General features: G+C 40.4%; 5 protein-coding genes across 6 annotated transcripts; 1 reads left to right on the top strand and 4 right to left on the bottom strand.

Annotated features, from left to right (window-relative positions):
• Window positions 1-106: 106 nt before the first annotated feature.
• Window positions 107-2,115, bottom strand: LOC135595212 (elicitor-responsive protein 1-like). Of its 2 annotated transcripts, none has more exons than XM_065085836.1 (5): window positions 1,559-2,115; window positions 1,422-1,487; window positions 1,103-1,262; window positions 439-574; window positions 107-339 (listed from the first exon to the last, which is right to left on the bottom strand). In XM_065085836.1, the coding sequence occupies exons 1-5, from the start codon at window positions 1,623-1,625 to the stop codon at window positions 283-285; spliced, it is 486 nt and encodes a 161-aa protein (XP_064941908.1). In that variant the 5' UTR covers window positions 1,626-2,115; the 3' UTR covers window positions 107-282. The 2 variants fall into 2 exon arrangements, with proteins under 2 accessions (XP_064941908.1, XP_064941909.1); XM_065085837.1 differs by having other exon boundaries at window positions 1,103-1,247; window positions 1,559-2,107.
• Window positions 2,116-3,158: 1,043 nt separating this feature from the next.
• LOC103999927 (uncharacterized) lies at window positions 3,159-5,493 on the bottom strand. Its single transcript, XM_009421830.3, has 2 exons — window positions 4,495-5,493; window positions 3,159-4,318 (listed from the first exon to the last, which is right to left on the bottom strand). Exon 2 carries the CDS (start codon window positions 4,278-4,280, stop codon window positions 3,597-3,599), a length of 684 nt encoding a protein of 227 aa, XP_009420105.2. The 5' UTR covers window positions 4,281-4,318; window positions 4,495-5,493; the 3' UTR covers window positions 3,159-3,596.
• Window positions 5,494-5,642: 149 nt separating this feature from the next.
• Window positions 5,643-7,096, bottom strand: LOC103999920 (CAX-interacting protein 4-like). Its single transcript, XM_009421823.3, has one exon. The coding sequence runs from the start codon at window positions 6,894-6,896 to the stop codon at window positions 5,895-5,897; it is 1,002 nt and encodes a 333-aa protein (XP_009420098.1). The 5' UTR covers window positions 6,897-7,096; the 3' UTR covers window positions 5,643-5,894.
• Window positions 7,097-7,232: 136 nt separating this feature from the next.
• LOC135595211 (mitochondrial import inner membrane translocase subunit Tim9-like) lies at window positions 7,233-10,280 on the bottom strand. The gene is made up of 2 exons (XM_065085835.1): window positions 10,071-10,280; window positions 7,233-7,647 (listed from the first exon to the last, which is right to left on the bottom strand). Exons 1-2 carry the CDS (start codon window positions 10,163-10,165, stop codon window positions 7,461-7,463), a joined length of 282 nt encoding a protein of 93 aa, XP_064941907.1. The 5' UTR covers window positions 10,166-10,280; the 3' UTR covers window positions 7,233-7,460.
• An 809-nt stretch (window positions 10,281-11,089) lies between these two features.
• Window positions 11,090-17,482, top strand: LOC135595210 (uncharacterized). The gene is made up of 11 exons (XM_065085834.1): window positions 11,090-11,218; window positions 11,355-11,425; window positions 11,523-11,580; window positions 12,980-13,086; window positions 13,346-13,391; window positions 14,870-15,004; window positions 15,220-15,309; window positions 15,398-15,520; window positions 15,595-15,678; window positions 15,835-15,899; window positions 16,979-17,482. Exons 1-11 carry the CDS (start codon window positions 11,168-11,170, stop codon window positions 17,163-17,165), a joined length of 1,017 nt encoding a protein of 338 aa, XP_064941906.1. The 5' UTR covers window positions 11,090-11,167; the 3' UTR covers window positions 17,166-17,482.
• Window positions 17,483-20,463: the final 2,981 nt, after the last annotated feature.

Raw genomic sequence — 20,463 nt, 5'->3', positions numbered from 1 at the left:
CATTCAACAACCAAAAAAAAAAAAGATACATGTAATTATTGATGTTCTCGGATAGTTGGAACTTCATGGCCTAACGCTACAGATTAAGAAACCAGTCAAGATGGTCTACTGGCAAAGTAGTAAACTTGTTTAGAGAAATGCGAAGCACATTAATGTAGATTACATCAACTCATTGACCACAAAACCATCACACTTTACAAAATCACAAACAAAAGCATTGCTTTTTGAGGTTTTGATGGATACACGGCAATCCAATGACTGAATGATGAGAAGTGAGCCAACCTAGCCATGAAAGCTGTGGCTCCATCCACCAAACTCTTCTGTGTTCTCTTCTTCCATCTGAGCAATCCGACAAAAGACCCAGTCGTTAACTCTGCCCGCGTTGTAGAAGAAAGTACTATGGAAATTAGCATCAGAGATGGCATAATGTCGCCTTACCTTCGCGGTAAAAGTAACACCAACACGGATCTCTCCGCAATAGCTTCGGTCAGAAAGAACCACACTGTACTTGGTGGGGCGCAGCTCTCCGGTTCCATTCTCCATGCCCTGAGTAATCAGGTCTCCAACATGGATCCTGCAATGCGAAACACAACCAGTTTGAACCAAAACTTACTTGCTGAATCCAAGACACTATCGTACACGTTTTGTTCTTCAAAGAGAATCATGTTATTTTCCTCTTTTAAGAATACAAATTAGTTAATGTCTTGTCTATTGACTTAAATCTTTTAGATAGAATGACATTAAGAGTCGAAAGTCTTGTGTTCAAATCTCATCTAGACCACACATTAATATATATGTATTCACTTAGAGAATTGTCATTAAGAATATATATCAGCTAATATCTTTCATCTACTAACTTAAGCTCTTAGATAGAATGACATTGATAAAAGAAAAAAAAAAAATTAAGATGGTATCAAAACAGAAGGTTTTATGTTCAAATCTTATGCAAAATCGTACATCAGATAATATATATATATATATCTCTGATCAATTCAAGTTTCACTTGGTGGGTTTTAGATGTGATCATGTCTCATCTTCTAGCTTCAACTTCTAAACGAAATGACAGTGATCAATAATTCAAGATGATCGATGGCCTACTTACGTGCTCTCACCGAGGAAATCATCAGCTGTGAACGTATCATGGTCCATGACCCTCATGGTGATCTTGTGCTGCTGATGATTGCCTGCGGCCGCCGAGTTGACCAAGAACTTGAACGTCTCGTTCCAAGATGGATTACTTCCCTGGCCTGCACCACCAGAATCTGATGTCTTACATAAGAATTGGTCAAAAGAAATCGTCACTCCCTCTTTAATTCATGGAATCAAGAGATTATTTTGTTTGTCGAGGAGGAAGAAGAAACAAGCAACTCATGTCACCAATTGGCAGCTCTACTTCTGCCACACAGGAGGCGTCGACTGACCTCGCGCAGTTTTGCTCTTGCGCTCTTGGCCTCTGTATTGAATCACCACGTACGGGTCGATCTTGCCTGCGGCCACCTCATGCCAATTAGACCAACGAGATATAGAGATCCGACGGTAGCACTGGATTGAGAGTTACCTATTAGATCGGTGTCCTTCAGCCCCTTGGCATCGATCAGCTGCACCTCCAATATGCCTTTCGCCATCTCTGCCTTGTTCCTCCTCAGATCTTTTTCCCCTCTCGGAAACTATCGGAAGAGAAGGAATGGCATCTTAAGACCAGTCCAAGTCTGAACAAGTCGTCCCCTCCATTTTCCAGGTCAATCATGCACGCCCTCTTGGTGCTTCGAGATTCACATGCGGTGGATCTTGACGTAGGTGGACCGGATGCGGAGACTGACTTTGTCTCAAACCACTGACCAGGGATTCCACCAACCTCTTAGCAAATGACGGAGAGCCATGTCGAGAACTCACACGAGCAATCCGAGAGTCGCGTTCCAACAACTTTCTCCCTCGATGAAAGGAATCGATCGGGACGGGATTGGCGTGTCATCGACGGAACTCCCTTCTTGGTCATTTCGTCGAACGACTCGAAGGCGAGGGCTCGCATCTTGGTTCATGCAGCACCCGGATACCACGGCGTCGTGGGATTCTCCTCCGTCCGGTCGTACAGCTCGAACTCGTTACCAGCGAACCCAAACGCATCTCCCCCATCCGATCGAACGGGCGCCTCGCTGTGTCAAAGCTGGCTCTTTTACCGGTAGAGTGGTGGGGAAGGCGTCTTTGGAATCGAGTGGCGGCGTCGTTGGCGACTCGATGTGACATTGACAGCTGTAGTGACCATATCTGACATCATTTTCGGAACCGATGTTTTTTATTTTCTAAATTACGAATAAAATCGAATTGACAAAAGTCGAGTTTCTGATTCGGACGATTTTTTATATTTTTATATTTTAAATTAAAAAAAGCTTATAAATTTATTTTTAATAATAATAATAATAATAATTTAAAATTATGAAACCAAAATCAATTTCAGCTCAGCTAAGTCGGTTTGATTTCGATTCTTCTTTTGACCTAATTCGATTTCGATTCGAATCATCACAAAGATCCAACATGTCTTATGTTACATCATCATTAGTAGTTAATATATAAATCAAATATTAATTAAATTTTTAAGAAGTTGAATTTTTAAAAAATAACTTCTCCTTTATTTTTTTTTATTCTCAATAGTATCTCTCATTTTTTGCATGTGTCCAAAAATACTTCTAATAGGACAATTAAAAAAGTTCACATCCATTATATTGGACCGTTGATCGATTATAATATATTTGAATAGGATTATAATATTTTTATACATATCAAAATAATAATTTTATTAAAAAACATTGTAATCGATATATAAGTCATTTTTTTATGTTTTATTTTTAAATAAAAATATATCAAAGTTGGTAAGTTGGTTTGTATTAGATTCTGAATCAATTATAATGTGTTTATATAAGCTTAAAATATTTTATGAAGGTATTAAAAATATTTTATTTAGTAATAAACTGATTCACTTATGGACCTGTCTTCTAATAAAAGGGGGGACGAGAGTTTGTTCGTTTGGTCTATCTTATTAGGGATATTTTAGAATTAAAAAATGATATACGGATGAAAAAAATATTTTAATCATTTCAAAGCTCGTACGACGATCTAATTAGTAAATTAAACCGGTCTGATCCGTGATTTATAACTACGCTATGCTTTTGATGCCTGTTGGGGTCGACAAGATCTTCATGCTGCATTGAATGGCGCTGGGGAACACTTGAATGACGAATCCACTGCGTGTTGTCACTTCCAAAAGGAGGCGTAGATTGGGTCCATTGAGCATGAGTAAAGCAACAAGTGGTGTCGTCGTCCCTTTTGGTTAGGGTGAGAGTTGCAGGACGACATGTCCCTTCTTTTACCTCTGCAAAGTGAAAGGCCACCTTCCTTTGCCTCCTGAAGCATCCATCTTCTCTTACCTACATTTCATGGATGACTGCTCATCTTCTCCTTGGAACTCAGCTGCCATTACAACAGTTGGAAAGCTTAAAAGAAAGCTTGTAGATGCAGTCTACTTACTGATCTCTCTGCCTCTGAGAGAGACCCACGATTCTGGTTTCTGTAATGAGAACAATGAATGGAACACAGTGAACTCAGTGTGTCACTGCGACTTGGTCGACGGGGAGGGTGATGCTTCGATGGCTGGGGAGGGCGAGCACGGCGGTGTGGTCCAGGAAATCTTTGAGGGCCACGACGGCCTCGAGAATTGTCCGCAGATCGTCGGCGCAGGAAAAGCCGGCCGCGCCATGCCGCCGCGCGGCGTAGACGTAGAACGTGAGGCATCCCTTCCGGAACTTGAACCGCGACATCTCGCAGCCGGCGAGCCCCCGGATGAGCTTCCGGTTGACGTCGCCCAGGGGGATCACGCGCGGCCACAGCCGGCCCGCCGCCGCCTTCGTGCTCTCGGAGTCGAAGACGAAGATGATCGCCTTGGACTTGGCGGTGCCGAGGCCGAGGGTGAGAGTGTGCCAGGCGTGGTGGGCGAGGATGGTGAAGTTGGTGGGCACGTAGGTAAGGGTGGAAGGGAGAGAGAGGGCCTGGCACTGGCCGACGCAGGGAGGAGGGAGGTCCAGAAGCTGTAGTAGCTCAAGCGGCGCCGCCTGCCGGACGGTGAAGGACTTGACCACAAACTGGCCGCCGAAGCGGAGGCCTTTGACGTCGGCGCTCGACTTGAAGTGGGGCTGATCCGCTGCCGGCTTGTTCTTGGGACCCTTTTGCTGATCCTTCTCCTTGTGTTTGTGTTTCTTCCTCTTCTGCTGCTCCTCCTCCTCTGCCATGTTGGCTGCTTCAACGGGTCACTGGCCGCAGCTTGAAGCTTAGGGAGAGGCAAGGTGGTGATCAAACACCAAGTTCGCCGAAAGCAGGCGAACCGAGATCGTCACATGAACAGACGACTTTTGTCAGCCATCGTAAATGGAGCAGAGATGAAGGAAACATGCAGTGGAATAATGCACATTAAGCCAATTCATACAACATAACTTTCATGCTTACTTTTTAGTGAGTAATGTGGCACCACCATAATGATCCATCATAATTTGCACAAACCATTTGCCCATATCTTTTGTGGAGCAGCAAGACAATTATAGAACGGCAATATATATCACAAACTGAGCCATTGATTTCCCAAAACTATCATCATTCTGTACATCTGATAGATTTTTCTCCAGTTGAACAGGATAAATGCATCAAACTGAGCCAATGGTTGCCAATTAACTTTCCTCCACTTGTTTGTGGTGATGCACTAAGGGGGCACCTTGAAAAAGGATGAACTAAGATGTACATGGTATTCTGTCCACCACATTCTAAAGATTCTTACCTTCCATCATGTTTTCATGTTGACTGCAAGATGTATGAGAATTTAAATAGAAACTCCTACAAGTCTCAGGTATCTCACATCCATTAAAGTCAAAAAGCACACCTTCATCCCAAATATTCTTTAATCTCTTGTTTCCAAAGACCATGTATATGTCTTGCAAGATGACATAGAATCACATGAATTAGAAGTTTGACAAGGGTCTTCTCCGAGTCCTGCATTAAAAAATAGTTCATGATGCACAAGCAACAGAGCACATCACCACATGTTTGATTCACTATGCTTGACCCAGCTGAGCAGCATCATCATCTTTTTGAAAGCTCCTTTAGACATCAATGAATCCAGTAAATGATGATAAATGTCTCCAAAAATGCCTAGTCAATTCTACCTGGAGAAGACCCACCACAGATCAACCTAATCTAATAAAGCCAAATCGAATCCATCAGGAGTTTCAGATAAAATTAATCACAGGTAGACAACACTAATATCCAGTCAACACTATCTTCATAATTCTTCATAATTGCTACTTCTTTTGTTCATAACTCAGTCCTTACACATTGTGATAGAGTCACAATTAATTGATCAAGGAAAAAACATTGACAAAAGACCAATGGCTTAAACTACAACTAAAATATACTTTCTAGGTACAAGAGGAGACAATTTCATACGAATATGTCCAAGTGCATCAAAATTAGTTCTACATCATGCTTCAGCAATCCATACAAGAAATCTGAAGCACAGTGGAGCTTCTTCAATTCTACTTCCAATGACAGACCCTAGTTAAACAATAAGTAGGTTATTGTATGCATCAAGAAGACTTGCATCGTATTGTAAAACCATGTTTAAAATCCCTGTTTAAGACACTATTAAGAACATAGAGGTTTTTGCATTTACCTAATACATAGCATATTTGCAGCAAATCCTATACACCAGTCACCCTTAGAGACAATCGAATAAGTTGTCCTCCTTTTATCCTCATCAAGTGATTCGTCATTGTTATCAATATCAACAGAGTTGCACTGTTTTCCTTTGCTCGATGTCGCAACCTTTGAAAGATTAGGTGAGTCCAGACACTTTGTCAATTTCTCTTCTTGCGCTGGTGGTTCCTGCATCTATGCTTGGAAGATTTCTTCCCCTTTCTCAAGTGCAAGTCATCTGATCCATTGCTCTCTGAACCATTCTCGGAATATGCCCTCTTCTTCCTAGTTTGTTCATGCTCATCAGAGTCGCTCTCAGAGTCATTCCTCTGCGAATTCTTCCGTTTATGGTGGTGGCGGTGATGCCTATCAGACTTCCCTTCTGACTCATCATCAGAATCATCTTTCCTATGCCTCCTCGTCTTCTTATCCTTCCTACTCTTCCTACTATGCTTATGCCGTGGTTTCTCCTCCCCGTCATCATCAGAACGCCTATGCCTCCTCCTCTTCTCCCTCTTCTCGTCCTCTTCTTCGCTATCGGGGTCGTTGCCCCCACCTGAGTTCTTATTGTCACTCCTCTTCTTGGATCTCCGTTGCCACCACTGACTCCCCTTCTTCTCTTCAGAATTGTCCTCCATCCTCTTCCTCGACTTCTTACTGAATCGTGCAGCGATGATCTTCTCAATATCTGGATCAATGTCGGAGTCCGAGCTATCGCTCTCCTCTTCCTCTTCCTCGCTGCTTTCGGGCTCGAGTCCGCTGGACTTCTTGATCTGCTCGAAGGCGGTGTGGGCAGCGGCCTGAATGGCGTCGGCGTCCTTGTCCTTGTCGAAAACAGCGGAATCCTTGGCGCTGAGAAAGTTGCGGCACTGGAAGGTGAGGTGGCCGACGCGGCCGCACTTCCTGCAGGAGCCCCGGGCCTCGTTGGATCCGGAGCCGGTGACGCGGGCGAGGGCGAGGAGTCCCTGGAAGCTGGCATAAGCGTTCTCGGCGGCGGAGCCATCCTCGCCGGGGAGTGCGGATTCCTTGGCCGAGTCCTTGTTGGCGGGGGCGTAAGGGTCGTACCCGATGGCACTCTGCCATATGCCGTGGGTCTGCAGAGCGGCGCTGCTGTGCACCCGGTTGTTCGCCGGCATCCGGACGCGCCCCGCGGTCGCCGGCATCTTCCCAGATGGAAGCTAGGGTTTCCTCTGAAGGAGAGAAGATGAAGGGGGTGTGCGACGATTGAGACAGATGAAATCGGGGAAGAAAGACGACCCATTCATAGAGAGACCGAACAAACCGGTTCTATCAGAGCACCTCTTGAATCCGAACCCGAACCCGAACCCGAACCCGAATCCGAATCCGAATCCGAATCGAACTATATGATTACACGGATTGGAAGAGACGGATGTGCAATACGCTGTGATTTGACAACCGCGTGAACATATCTTAACCCACTCCATGGGCACAAACTGCGAACGAGAAGACGCCTCTGAAACCTCGAGAACTAACTGAAGTGAACACAACAATACTCAGATATCACATAATGTAATCATAATTTGTTACATATGACCAAATTTATTTGGCAATGACATGATGCAAGCGGAAAGCTAATGCTAGAAGCAAAGCAAGTCGAAATTGTTTACCACGCATTTAGAGGGTTCAATCATCAGCAAATAATAGAATTGATGCTAACTGATCTTGAATTCAGTGGCTGAACTGAGTTGTGACGGGTTCTAGAACGCTTAATCTGGAGTGGGAGCACCCTGATTCAGCTCTGCAAATCTCATGCCGACCCTCATCGAATGCTTCAGAAATTTCTCGGCACACCTGCGAACGCATGTTTCTTCTTGCTTATCAAGAGATTTGCGACGGAAGGTGTCCACGCATTCGGAAAAGCACCTCTCCACTAGTGTATTGTACATTCTTAAACTGCAAGACCGATGGAGACACAAGAATCAGACACAAGGTCCATCGAATGAATATAGCTAAAACAATTGGAAGTAAAATTTATTGATGAACCTATCCACAGATTAAGTAGAAAGTGATACCACAATGCTAAATCAACAGCTTCTAGTAAATAAATAAAACCTATACTTGAATATAACTAAAACACAAAAATGGCAATCATTATCCTGGGAACTATATGGAACACCAGCAGGAAATTAAGATTACAATCACATATGCCACACAAATTTGATTCATAAGAGAAAAGTACAAACTGATGCATCATCCTGAGTTTTTAGTATATTGAAAAATGTAGACAGATGCCTCATACTATATCCATTGCATAAACCAGTCAGACATCTTATATGGCTTAGTCAATACAAACTCTAAGGACTAACAATAATGAATAAACCAGTAACTTATCCAATGTAAGGTTCCAGTCATAGATGGAGTGTGACTCCTATACACAAATGTATATCTCCCAACTACAAATACAGTAACTGCTGAAGCTCAACTAGAATAATGCTAGAGGTACATGCAATTCCTCCAAAAATACTAAAAAGAATTGTAACAATCATCAATTCCCTTCAAACTACAGAAACGAAAATATAATACAGAGAACGAATCATTACTGAAGAAAGGAGGTATATGCATTAGAGTTTCAAATAGTCCTACAATTATCAGTTAATTGTCGTAAGACAGCGACTACAGTATTTTCAAATGGTTGTCTAGATTTAAAGGTAGTTCAGAAACAACAACATGATACAGAGAATGAATCCTTACTGAAGAAATGAGGTAAACACATCAGAGTTTCCAAATACCTCACTACTATCGGGTAAATTTCATAAGCAAGCAACTACAGTTTTTTCCAAATGGCTGTCGAGACAAAAAAAGGTACTTCTAGTCTAACTAAGCTCTAGTATGATTCCATATGAAATAAATGTTAAACTTCATGTAACAAGAAAGATTATATTAAGCACATCTGCAAAAAAACAAAAAAGTAGTTGGCCATCGATGAGAATAATTGTCCAAACTATCTTGAAGCAGACAATTCAGGATATGTTTGTTTTACGATTTCTAGAACAATATGCTGCTTGCATATCTAGTCTCTGATTGGAAGCTCAAGTAGTTTTAAGTTAACCACAGAATCAAACCTAAGCACATAACATTTCAATCAGGGGTTACAAACTTGAAGCAGCTAGACTCAGACATGACCTGGAGCCGATTTCTGGACAACATAGTACATGATAAAATCTCAATCCCCTTTTTTTCAGACAACCAAGACCTAACTCAAGTTGATCAGGATTCCCTACAGCAACAACATAACTAATCATTAATCATACATTCATGTAAGCTAACAAACAGATGCGCTAAATTCATACTATAGGCAAAAACCACCCTTTTACTATAGTGATGACATGTAAAGCTGTGAATCAAGGGCCAGAGTAAAAAACATCCTATATAGGTGTAAGTATGCACATATTGACCCTCCACAATCCTTGCATCAGCAGGAGCCTTGTGCACTACACTGTCTAAAATATTCATACGAATTACAGAGACAACCAAAATATTCATCCACACAAAGTGTAGTTGAACCACAGCAACCCATAATTCCACCACTCGTTTCTAGAAGAGGATGAGCATTTGCATCATGTTAAGGTTGCTCATACATGACCTATGTAACCTATGCCTCTCTGTGTGCACTAGACCTTGCATCAGCACAAGCCTTCTCCATCAGACTTGCTCTTTTATGTTCTAGGAAGACACAGTACAAAGAAAAACAAAAACCAAGGCTTCTTGATTCCTACTACAACAACCCAAATAAATGCCTTACTATGTTTGCTGCATCTGACAATATCACATTCGCATAGGAAATCACAATAGCCAGCAAATAAAACTTTGTTGGTTCCTCTTTTCATCAAATATATCCACCTGACAAATTTGTTTCTTTTCCTTGATTCGTTCTACAACAACCCAAATAAATGCCTTACTATGTTTGCTGCATCTGACAATATCACATTCGCATAGGAAATCACAATAGCCAGTAAATAAAACTTTGTTGGTTCCTCTTTTCACCAAATATATCCATGTAACAAAATTGTTTCTTTTGCTTGGTAATGTCACCATACACTTTTTACCATATTCTAGCAACATCGTGAGGCAGACAATCATGAAGCAGCAGCAAATTAACAGAAACAAGGGTCTTTAACTGTGCTCTTCATTTGCCTCTTTAACTCGGTTTGCAGCAGATCTAATAATCAAGTAACTGAACTAATGATTCGTTGGATATTATCGATCATCCGATAAATTGCCTGACGTTAAGAACACTCGACGCGTCCAAAAAAGACCGAAAATAAACAAAGGACGAAGAAGCAAATATCTGATGGTGAAAGCGGAGTTGGAAAGACCTGTCCCGAATCTGGAGCTGATCTATCATGGCGGACATCCTGATCTTGTCCTCCTCAGGGAGAGACTCGAGATCTCCGAGCATGCTCTTGTCCATCGCTGCGCGTCGCCTCTTCTTCCAGCCCTCACTCCAGAGGCTTAGGGGCCGACGGACGGGAGCTTGGCGAGAAAAACCCTAGTCGAGCGAGCGACCGTTTGGTCTAAAAACGGATCGAACATTGCTCGTACACCCGTACCCGCTTTAAATTGGTAACCATGAATACCCCCATATAACGGACGCTCTAAAAACGGGTCGGGCATAGATCATATACCCGTACCCGCTTTAAATTAGTAACTGAGTCATTGTTATTTCACCCGCTTTAAACTTTGGGTAATTAAGAAAAAAAAAAAACCTCAGCAATGGGGATTTATTTACCTCTGAAATATCTAAAAATATCTAAAAAAACGTTGAATCATTTATTTTAAAATATCTAAAATATATATTTTTAAAAATGATAAAAATATCCTTACTAACAACTGACAGTTTTATTTTTTTGAATTTTGGTGTTAAACCAAATCTGTTTTTGAATATGATTATACCAATCTAATTATTTTTTTACTTTAACTAAAAATATTTTAATAATCTTATCATATTTATTAATTTTTTTATAAAAAATTAAAATTTTAAATATATTATAATTTTAATAATCTTATCATGTTTATTAAAATTTCATTAAAAAAATTAATTTTTTAAATATATATTTTTAAAACATGTTAGGGCTACAATATTTTTCTCACACCTACAAAAACATGATAAAAGGACTTGTCAAGTTACATACAGTATTTATATAAAAGCACTTAAATATTTTGTCAAAAGTAATTTTAAGACTAAGGAAAATAAAATATCGGGAAAAAACAAAAAATGAGATATTTTTCGAAAAAGTTCAAAATGAGGGGTTTTTTTATTTTTTGTTGCGGATCAAATTTCGAGTCTAATAACAATTTTGAGTCATAGAAACAAAAAAATTACAATTTGAAGTCAAACCCGCACCAGTCTTTATTGTTACAGCTCTACGATTCGCTGCCCCCATTTCCAACGACTTCGCGGCGACGGCGGGCGATGGGAACGCCGTGGACTCTCTTCGATCCGTATCTCCTCCTCTTTTCTCTGGTTCGTCTCCTCTCCCTCTCCCTCTCCCTCTCCCTCTCCCTCTCCGTCCCTTCTCTCGTTTCCACTTCCAAACCCTAATACCCTCCGGATTTGTTGCTTTACATGGATCTCCCCTTACGACCTAGTGCGATCGCAGGTGCTGGTCGCAGTGTTTGGCGTCGCCGCTTTCTTCCTCGAGCACATGAGAAGGATCGGTTGCAAACATTCGTAATCCGCCCTTTCCCAATCTCGACAGTCCTCGTCTTTTCTTTCGATGTTTCTTTCTACTTAGCGCGGCTGTTTAATTTCGGTTTCCTTTTTCCAGACTTGAAAGAACCGCTTCTTCGGATGATTTCTTCGAAGATCCGAACTCCCTGAAGAAGGTATTAGCGTCAATGACCGTTATCTTTCTTGAATTTGTACCTGAAATTTCCACTTAGACATCAGGGATTCTAGATGCATTAACTACTTGACACTGAGAAATATTGGATTATTCGTCACGATATCATCATCACACAATGAAGTTAGTCACACAGAATTAGACGAGGAAGATTCATATAGAATTTGCACTTAGTTGAACTTTGTGGTTGTTGGTTCGAATACGTTTTGTGTCGGTATATCTGATCGAGTGGGTACATGCAGCATTGTCTATGGCGCAACATTGTAGTATGATATTATGTCATAGAAATTCGAGAATGATGTTTCAGGCCTATTGCTAGCTTGAATGAAAAATCTCTGATTTGTCTGTCAATCCTTTTATTTTTGTTAGTTAGCTGGAACGTGCTTTCCTCTTGCGTTTTTAGTGACCAATAAGTCAATTAGTTCCTTTGAAGTGTAAGAAAGATGATGTCAAGAACAATTGATTGATTAAAAAAAATGTGTTCCCTGCACATGGAATTGCATCATGAGATTATTCATAAGTTTCTTAACTGCTTTAATTTGGCACTGTGTAGCTTGTCATGTGTTTCTCAGTATTTGATAACATTTCAAAGTGCTTCCTTTCCTGAGAACATGGTGTCTTGTTTTATTGTGTTGTTACAATGAAGCTTTGCTATACCATCAAACTTTGTCACCTTGGCTTTGTACTGTCTAGTTTTTTAGCTGACTGCTTGCAGAACTACCTGCTATATTTTGAATATGGGTTTCTAGTTTCATTTCAATTTTTACATTGACTGACTATTTCTTTGTCACCGTATTGTTCTTGTTATACATTTGAATTTGCAACATGGAAGGGTAATAATTAAATGGAAGCATTACACTTTGATGGCATGTATGCTGAAGAAGAGAGACAATAAGCAGAAAAAGGAAAAGAACAAGGGAAACAAGATGTTGCGAGTTACTGAACACATAAATATGGTTATTTGCTTATATCTGTTATTAATCCTTGATAATTTGTTAAAAGTGCATGAATATGCATGAAATTTATTTGTAAAGTTTGACTGGAAACACAGAGAGTTAAATGAGGAAAATGATAAAATGAGCACAAGGTTGATATAAGAAATATATCTGTGATAATTGTGATATTTTACGATGTTGTTGGCTTGTGGCCTTAGTTTTACCAACCACACAGCTTCAAATTTTCCTATTGTTTCATATGTCTTGATGTATAGTTATCGATGATGAATTTTTCCTATCTAGGGAGTATTACTTTGCTACGGAAAATAGTAATCTCCAGATGATCTGCTAACTTCCAGTTGGGGACCTCATTGTTACTATTGGTATCTTATGATGGCTGCTTCAAATAGTTCTACAGAAATCCTAACCTTCAATTGTCTATGGCAGGTCCGTTGTCCCTCTGTATTTGATCAAGCTGAAAAGTACATATCTCTGATTATTCCTGCATTCAACGAGGAGCATAGGCTTCCTGGAGCTTTCGCTGAGACCATTAAGTAAGTGGACGAATGTCTTGTTCAGTGCACATTGGCTAAGCTGCTGAAAATTTTCTAAATCTTCATCAGTTACACAATTTTTCATTAATTCAATGGAAATATCATGTTAATCGTTATGGTAATATATTGAAACAACACTTCCAGCAAAGGACCTTATGAGATCATCATTAAAGCTTGGTTTTCAATGATTCTTTGGTTAAATAATGTCATCTACCTCTGATAATTTTGCTGCTTATGTACTTCTATAACTGTTTTGTAGCTATCTCCAAAAACGTTCAGCCTCAGACAAGTCCTTTTCGTATGAGGTATGCAAAAGGACAATAATGGTTCTGTCGTCTCATTTGCTTCACAGTCAGTGATCTTGATATCTATATGCCACTAACATTTTCCCTAAATATACCACTAATTGATATGCCAACCTTAAATAGTTGGGACTTACAGCCTTATTGTTGTTGTTGTATACCATTAATTGATATGTTGGGAACATATACTCTTATAAGTTTCATCTTATTAATCTTTCTTTCTGGGATTTGCATTTTGTAGAATTACATATCGCTGGCTAAGCCAAAACTTTTCCAGTACCAAGAACTATGCCTTGTTTATATCATTTATTTTAGCAAACATTCATCCAGGGAAACAAGCAATGATTTTAATAATTTTAACGTTTGACTGGTTATGGAAAGGGGGAAGGGGATTTCATTATAGTCACATCTTTTATTTTTGGAATGCATGCTGTAGTTTGCTATTTTACAGAAGCCGGTAGATTTTCTAATCTTGCATGGTAAGACTTTAGACCCTGTTAATCTTCTTAATCTCAAATCAACTTCATGGTAGATTTATCTAGCACTTGACCATATAACATAAAGTAACCTTCATCACTAAAAAATGTCTAATTGTCTACCTAGAATAGCAGCACCATGGAATATTGAGAAGCTAATAATTATATCTAAACATTTTTGCAGAATAGTTACGTTCTTCATGTTTACTTTTCTTTGTTGATAGATCAGGTAATAATCTTGGGATACCATTAATTTAGAGGTAGCTGCATGGCAACCACAAACATTTTCGATTAGAGGCTGTGATGGTCCTGTAAAGCAGAATTTAAAGCAGATATTTGGATACTGAAGTTGCACCTTGAGCTTAGAACATTAAACAATACCATTGTAGCTGACATGTTAACCCCTCAAAAGCAACGTATTTTTATGTAGAAAGCATCCCAAAGGGATAGAACTTTTAGAAGTAATCTCAACTGTTGCTTGCGCAGCCATTTGTCAGATGTGGACAATATACACTTAATTAATTAAGGAAGGAGAAAAAGAATGAATAAGGTTACTGGAAAAAGAATAACAGGATAGAATGCAATGATTAAGTTGGTTTTGGATCAGTTTTAGCAAAGATTAAGTTCAAGAGATGCACCATAGTGAAGTGCTTATGCTTCCTTGTTTTGAAAAAACAAATGCAATGCCGAAGATATGCTCTTATCGGTTGTGCTAAGTTAAATTGTATAACATAGTTTGATCAGTGTGTCAAGGTGATATTTTATTTTTTTGTTCCTTGTGATGGCATGTGTTGCATGAAGAGCAATGCTAAAGTAATTACTCAACTTCGCATGATCAGAGTACTATATCGGTGATAATATCTGTATCTTCTGTTCCTAGGCTGTCTTATGCATCACCCTATTACTTTTAGTCACTCTTCACTTCTCATAAGTCACTTGAACGGCTTTTCTGAAAAAGGATGATGGGTTCATCGATTCTGTTTCCTTGAATCTGCTTCTTCACAGGTGTTGATTGTTGATGATGGGAGCAGTGATCGGACATCAAATGTAGCTTTTGATTTTGTTAGGAAATACAAGATTGAAAATGTAAGGGTTTTAATTCTTGGGAGAAATCATGGAAAAGGTGAAGCTATAAGAAAGGTGAGTCATATATGTCCTGCTTGTCTCTTTTGCTCATGGTAGTGAACAATTTTGTTTTTGACTTCTAGTATTGTACTTGTAGTCATGGATATATAATTCATGATGTTTGAGCATTTTGTGATAATCATTTGTGATGCTAGGTAGCTAAGTTGTTGTACCTTTTTCAACACTGACCAGTTGCTGCTTCACAACTCTGTGAAAGCATTGTTAAACAGGGAATGCTACATTCACGTGGTGAATTACTCCTTATGCTTGATGCTGATGGAGCAACCAAAATAACTGACCTGGAAAAGCTCGAATGTCAGGTTGTCTAAGCACTAGGGTGAAGTATCATCACTGGATGATGTTTTCACTTACCATGGGAATGATGACAGCTTTTATTTTTACTGTTAGATTTGCACATTAGCCGAGAAGGTTAAAGAATTGAATCCCGATGATCAGAGTTTGAAGTTATCTGATATTGAAGTTGCTGCATTTGGTTCTCGCGCTCATCTGGAGAAACAGGCTCTTGCCACGGTTCATTTCCTTTTCCTCTTAATTTTTTGTTAACCTTTCCTTTTCTTTTCCTCAGCTGTTCTATATTGTTCTAGAGGAAGTGGTACAGGAATCTTCTCATGAAGGGCTTCCATCTAGTTGTTCTGTTGACTGCCGGTCCTGGAATCCGTGATACTCAGGTACTTTTCTTTACATCAACCTCAACACACAAAAGGATTTTCTGCCTAAAATGATGTTAATGCTATGACTGCTGACATTGTGGACCCTTCTATAAACGTGAGAAAATTTTGTTAGTGGTCTTTCCTATTTTACTTAGATCCTCATGTCTGTTGCAGTGTGGCTTTAAGATGTTCACACGAACTGCTGCCAGGAGATTGTTCACAAATATGAGGCTAAAAAGGTACTTAATTCCTAGAAGTGTTCTTGCTTTTGTTGATATTCTGTACACTTTTTTTAATGCGGTTCTTTTTTCTTGAAAAGTTGGTAGCATTGAGCTGCAGATAACATATACCAAATTTTTGCTAATTGGACGAGAATTCAAAACCCATAAAGGATTAGAAGAGCGGTGAAAATCAATCAGAAGTTAGATAACAGTATAACCCTGAAGTTATGAGAAGTATACTGATCACCAACAGGCATGGTGTCCATGTCTGCTTTTGTTGGTTAAACATTTAAACTGGATTATAGCAGTACTATGTCCGTGATTGTCCAATCCGGCTTTACAATCATATTACAGAGGAAACTCATTGCTTAAAATGTCTTTGGGAGTTCACAAATATTTTGATCAGTTTCATCTTGGAAGTGATTGCTAAGCATTCAATTGTGTATAATCATTTTTCTCGATAAGATAACTCGGGATATAACCTTGTTCAGTATGTACTTGATATTGATGACTTAATCACCATGGTCTCTATAACCTAGGGGTTTCTGGTGATTGAGCAACCTGGACAAATAACAAGAGAACTTCTGACTGTGCTGAGTTCTATCAACTTGCATCTATTTTGGTTTCCAGGTTTCCCAAATGTTCTAGATCGAGTTTATATTTATATGGCTCTTTATTTTAGATTACAAGGCATGGCATGAATGAAGCCATTAGAGGGATATGTTGGCTGAGTCAATCTGAAAATCTATTTCTGCCTTACTGAATTCTTTAGAGTTATGTTTGATGCTTATTAGCATGGAATGTTTTGCCAGTCGTCCAGGGCAAGTGCCTTACACAGCTATGGCATGACAGTCTACGGTGGCATATAGGTATCGGCATATGCTCCTATGCCATGAAATGACAACCTTTGATCTAACTATCTCATAGTTGTTATGATGAAACTTTCATTTTTCTATTATTTGGTGATTCATCATATTATATACTGTTTGAGTTTGTTTGCCCTTCTTACTTCATGAAATTGATAAATTTCATTCAGTTGAGCAGTGTACTAAGAGAGTATATGGTATTTGTATGAAATGCATTTTCATCTCATGCAGGTGGTGCTTTGATGTTGAGCTGGTCTACTTATGCAAGCATCTCAGCATACCAATGATTGAGGTCTCTGTTAACTGGTCTGAGATTCCAGGATCCAAAGTGCGCTTGACTAGTATCATTCACATGCTTTTTGAGCTTATTCTGATTCGACTGGGTTATGGGTTAGGCATATGGAAAATACACACCTGATATGTGTATCATCTCTTGAAAGGAGGGTAGGATATCTTCCAATTCTCTTGGTGAAAACACAGATGGAGTTAGCAGGAATGAAGAACTTGTGACATGGTGCCTGCGCCATTTTGTCAACCTGGCACTCCAAATGAATCTGTTAACACTAACTTTTTGCGGCTATTTTACGCATCTGAGCATCTGTTCTTTTGAGGGATTCTTTCTGAATCATGACTTTCTACATCAAGAAATTTTAACTTGAAAGAGCAGCATAATTTCAGTATAATGCACTTGATTTATGTTGATGCTTTATGGTAATAAAGTTCTGTTTGTTTTAAGGTGGTCATCTGTTAAGAGAAAATATCATTGACATTTTGGTCAGTTCGACATGATTCGGACCCGTGCGCAGGATTGTCTAAAGTGTCACCGAGGTAAAAATATTATACTCTTGATGTGTCACCTGCATGAAGATGGAGGTCGGGGGAGGTTTCTCGACCTGATTCTTTTGACACTTAAGTTAGTAATCCCAGATCCTTAGGTTCTAATAGTTCAAAATGAGTTATTTACATTGGGTTTAAGATTTTTTTTATATCTTAGGAGAAGGGAGTTTATGATTGTCTTTCTCGTGATAATAGGTGAGAAGGAAGTTTATAATTGTCTTCTTTGTCATAAAAGATGAAAAAAAAACTTGTGATTGTTTTTCTTATCATAATAGATAGGAAGAAAGTTTGTGATTGTCTTTCTTGTCTTAATGAAAAAGAGGGATGCTTATGTTTGTCTACTTTGAATTGGTAGATGAGTGGAGGGTGACTTGGATCTCATATGACAATCACGTGTCAGTCGACATTATATTCTTTATCATTTGTCTCCTTCAAAAGTGTGCTTCAGAGCTCTTGTGGGAGGAGTTTGAAGCGTATCATTTAGTTCATTTGACATGGGAGCATTCAGGATCCTGTCTTACAGGTCGGATTTTCCCAATTCAAGTGTCTCGGGCACATTTGGGCTCGTGTTTTTGTTATAGTGCGTTTTTCTTGGCGCGGGTTGAATTTCTCGACTCATACATCTGAGGCACATTGGCCTTGTGCTTTTGTCATAGCGGATTTCTTCACACGGGTCATTTTTCTTTAACTCATGTGTCTTACATTAGCCTTGTGCTTTTGTCATAGCGGATTTCTTCACATGGGTCATTTTTCTTTAACTCATGTGTCTTTGGCATGTTTCACCTTGTGCTTCCGCTGTAGCGAATTTATATTAGCATAGGTCGGATTTTCCCAACTCATGCCTCGGGCACATTTTGCCTGGTTCCTTCGTCATAGTAAATTTCTTCACGTAGGTCAAGTTTTCCCGACTCATGCGTCTCGAGCACGTTGGCCTTGTGCTTCCGTCATAGTGGATTTCTCTTCACATGAGTTAATTTTTCCATACTCATGCATCTCGGGATGCATTTGGCCTTGCACCATCATCGTGGCAGATATACCTTGGCGCGGGTCGTGTTTCTTGACTCACACGTCTCTGGTGCATTTGGCCTTGTGCCTCTATCGTAACATATTTTTCTTCACGCAAGTCGAGTTTTTTCGACTCATATGTCTCACCTCTATCATAATATATTTTTCTTCACGCAAGTCGAGTTTTTTCGACTCATATGTCTCATGTGCATATGTCCTTGCGCCTTCATCATAGTGGATTTTTCTTCATGTGGGTCGGGTTTTCTCGGCTTATACGACACTGGTGCATTTGACATTGCGCCTCTATCGTAGCAAATTTCTCTTCACGTGGGTTGGGTTTTCTCGACTCATGTGTCTCGAGCGCATTTGGCCTTGCGTCTTCACCATAGTAGATTTACCTTCACGCAGGTCAAGTTTTCCCGACTCATGCATCTCAGGCGCATTTGGTCTTATGCCTCTGTCATGGAAAATTTCTCTTCATATGGGTCAAGTTTTCTTGATTCATGTATCTCAAGCACATTTGGCCTTACGTATTCGTCGTAGTGGATTTCTCTTCACGCGGGTCAGGTTTTTCTAACTCACGCGTCTTAAGCACATTTGGCCTTGCGCCTCTGCTGTAGCGGATTTATCTTCACGTGAGTCATGTTTTCTCGACTTACACGTCTTGGGGCACATTTGGCCTTGCACCTCTGTCGTGGCAAATATACATTAGTGTGGGTTGTGCTTCCCGACTCACGCGTCTCAATCGCATTTGGCCTTACGCCTCCGTCGTATCATATTTCTCTTCATGTGGATCAAAATTTTCCAACTCACGTGTTTGTCTCTGGCACATTTGCTCTTACTCCTCCGCTGTAGTGGAATTTTTTTCACGCAAGTTGGGTTTTCTCAACTCACGCGTCTTGGGCGCATTTTGTTGAATCTCGTATTTTGATGATGAAACTACTTGATATATGTTTATGATTTAATCTGCGTTTTGAGTGACGCAGGATGCCTCGATCAGGATGAGACAATTAAAGCAGGAAAATCATGTTGTGCCGGAGGAACATGTCAGAAGATTGGACGTCGGGCCGGTGGATCGGTCGACGTATCGACAGAAGGCTTCGGGCCGTGGACTCGGGCATCGGGCCAAGAAGAGCGGGTATTGTGCCAAGGATATCGGAGTTGCAGAGTCAACTGGCCGATTGGGCAATAGGCTACAGGAAAGGACGATGCGCCGAAGAATCGGACGAAGCGTCGAGGGACCAATGACATGCCGGACAACTTGGTTAATTGCTTAGGATTAATTGTCTCAATCGAAGTTTTTGTTTTGAGTGTGCAGGATTAACTACGATGAAAGTAAGACATGCAGCAGGAGTTGCGCCGGAGTCATGACAATGATCACGTTGGGAGTTCGAGAGCTCGACGGAAGTTCGGACAGTCGTCGGAGGTTCTGCGGGAACAAATCCGAGAAGTCCATAAGCTTGCCAAAGGAGCTCGTCGGAACTTGCCAAGTGGATCGTCGCAATCCAGGAGTTTGCCGGAAGTCCGTAGGAGCATCACCGAGGGTTCATCGGATGATCGACGGAAGTTCGCCGGAAGAAGCAAGTGACGCACCGAAGCAAGCTGCAGAATATGTCTTAGGAAATAATCGTAGTTAGCACTTTGATTAAGTTAGAAATGGGAGGTGATCCCATTAGCTTAATCCTGGGGCAATTGGGCCCCTGAAGAACTCAAATTGGGTCGAATGGTTCAACCCATTCGGACCCAGGTTGTTGTGGGAGGTGCAACCGCCCAGGCAGGGAGGTAGCACCGCCCAGGCTATGTCTCCCAGCGAGACTGGGCAGTGCAACCGCCCCAGCCAAGAGGTGCAACCGCCCAGGGCGCAGTCTCCGAGC

This window comes from Musa acuminata, chromosome BXJ1-10 (genome assembly GCF_036884655.1).
Source record: "Musa acuminata AAA Group cultivar baxijiao chromosome BXJ1-10, Cavendish_Baxijiao_AAA, whole genome shotgun sequence".
Classification (NCBI taxonomy): domain Eukaryota; kingdom Viridiplantae; phylum Streptophyta; class Magnoliopsida; order Zingiberales; family Musaceae; genus Musa; species Musa acuminata.
Note: the sequence above shows the minus strand (reverse complement) of the source record. Positions and strands in the feature narration are given on the sequence as shown.

Coding starts and splice junctions, on each gene's coding strand:
- LOC135595212 (XM_065085836.1), bottom strand. CDS start 1,625: ATGGCGAAAGGCATATTGGAGGTGCAGCTGATCGATGCCAAGGGGCTG. Junction 1,488..1,558: donor GAAGGACACCGATCTAATAG/GTAACTCTCAAT, acceptor AGGTGGCCGCAG/GCAAGATCGACCCGTACGTG. Junction 1,263..1,421: donor CAAGAGCAAAACTGCGCGAG/GTCAGTCGACGC, acceptor GTAAGACATCAG/ATTCTGGTGGTGCAGGCCAG.
- LOC103999927 (XM_009421830.3), bottom strand. CDS start 4,280: ATGGCAGAGGAGGAGGAGCAGCAGAAGAGGAAGAAACACAAACACAAG.
- LOC103999920 (XM_009421823.3), bottom strand. CDS start 6,896: ATGCCGGCGACCGCGGGGCGCGTCCGGATGCCGGCGAACAACCGGGTG.
- LOC135595211 (XM_065085835.1), bottom strand. CDS start 10,165: ATGGACAAGAGCATGCTCGGAGATCTCGAGTCTCTCCCTGAGGAGGAC. Junction 7,648..10,070: donor CAGCTCCAGATTCGGGACAG/GTCTTTCCAACT, acceptor TCGGTCTTGCAG/TTTAAGAATGTACAATACAC.
- LOC135595210 (XM_065085834.1), top strand. CDS start 11,168: ATGGGAACGCCGTGGACTCTCTTCGATCCGTATCTCCTCCTCTTTTCT. Junction 11,219..11,354: donor ATCTCCTCCTCTTTTCTCTG/GTTCGTCTCCTC, acceptor GTGCGATCGCAG/GTGCTGGTCGCAGTGTTTGG. Junction 15,679..15,834: donor CTGGAATCCGTGATACTCAG/GTACTTTTCTTT, acceptor TGTCTGTTGCAG/TGTGGCTTTAAGATGTTCAC.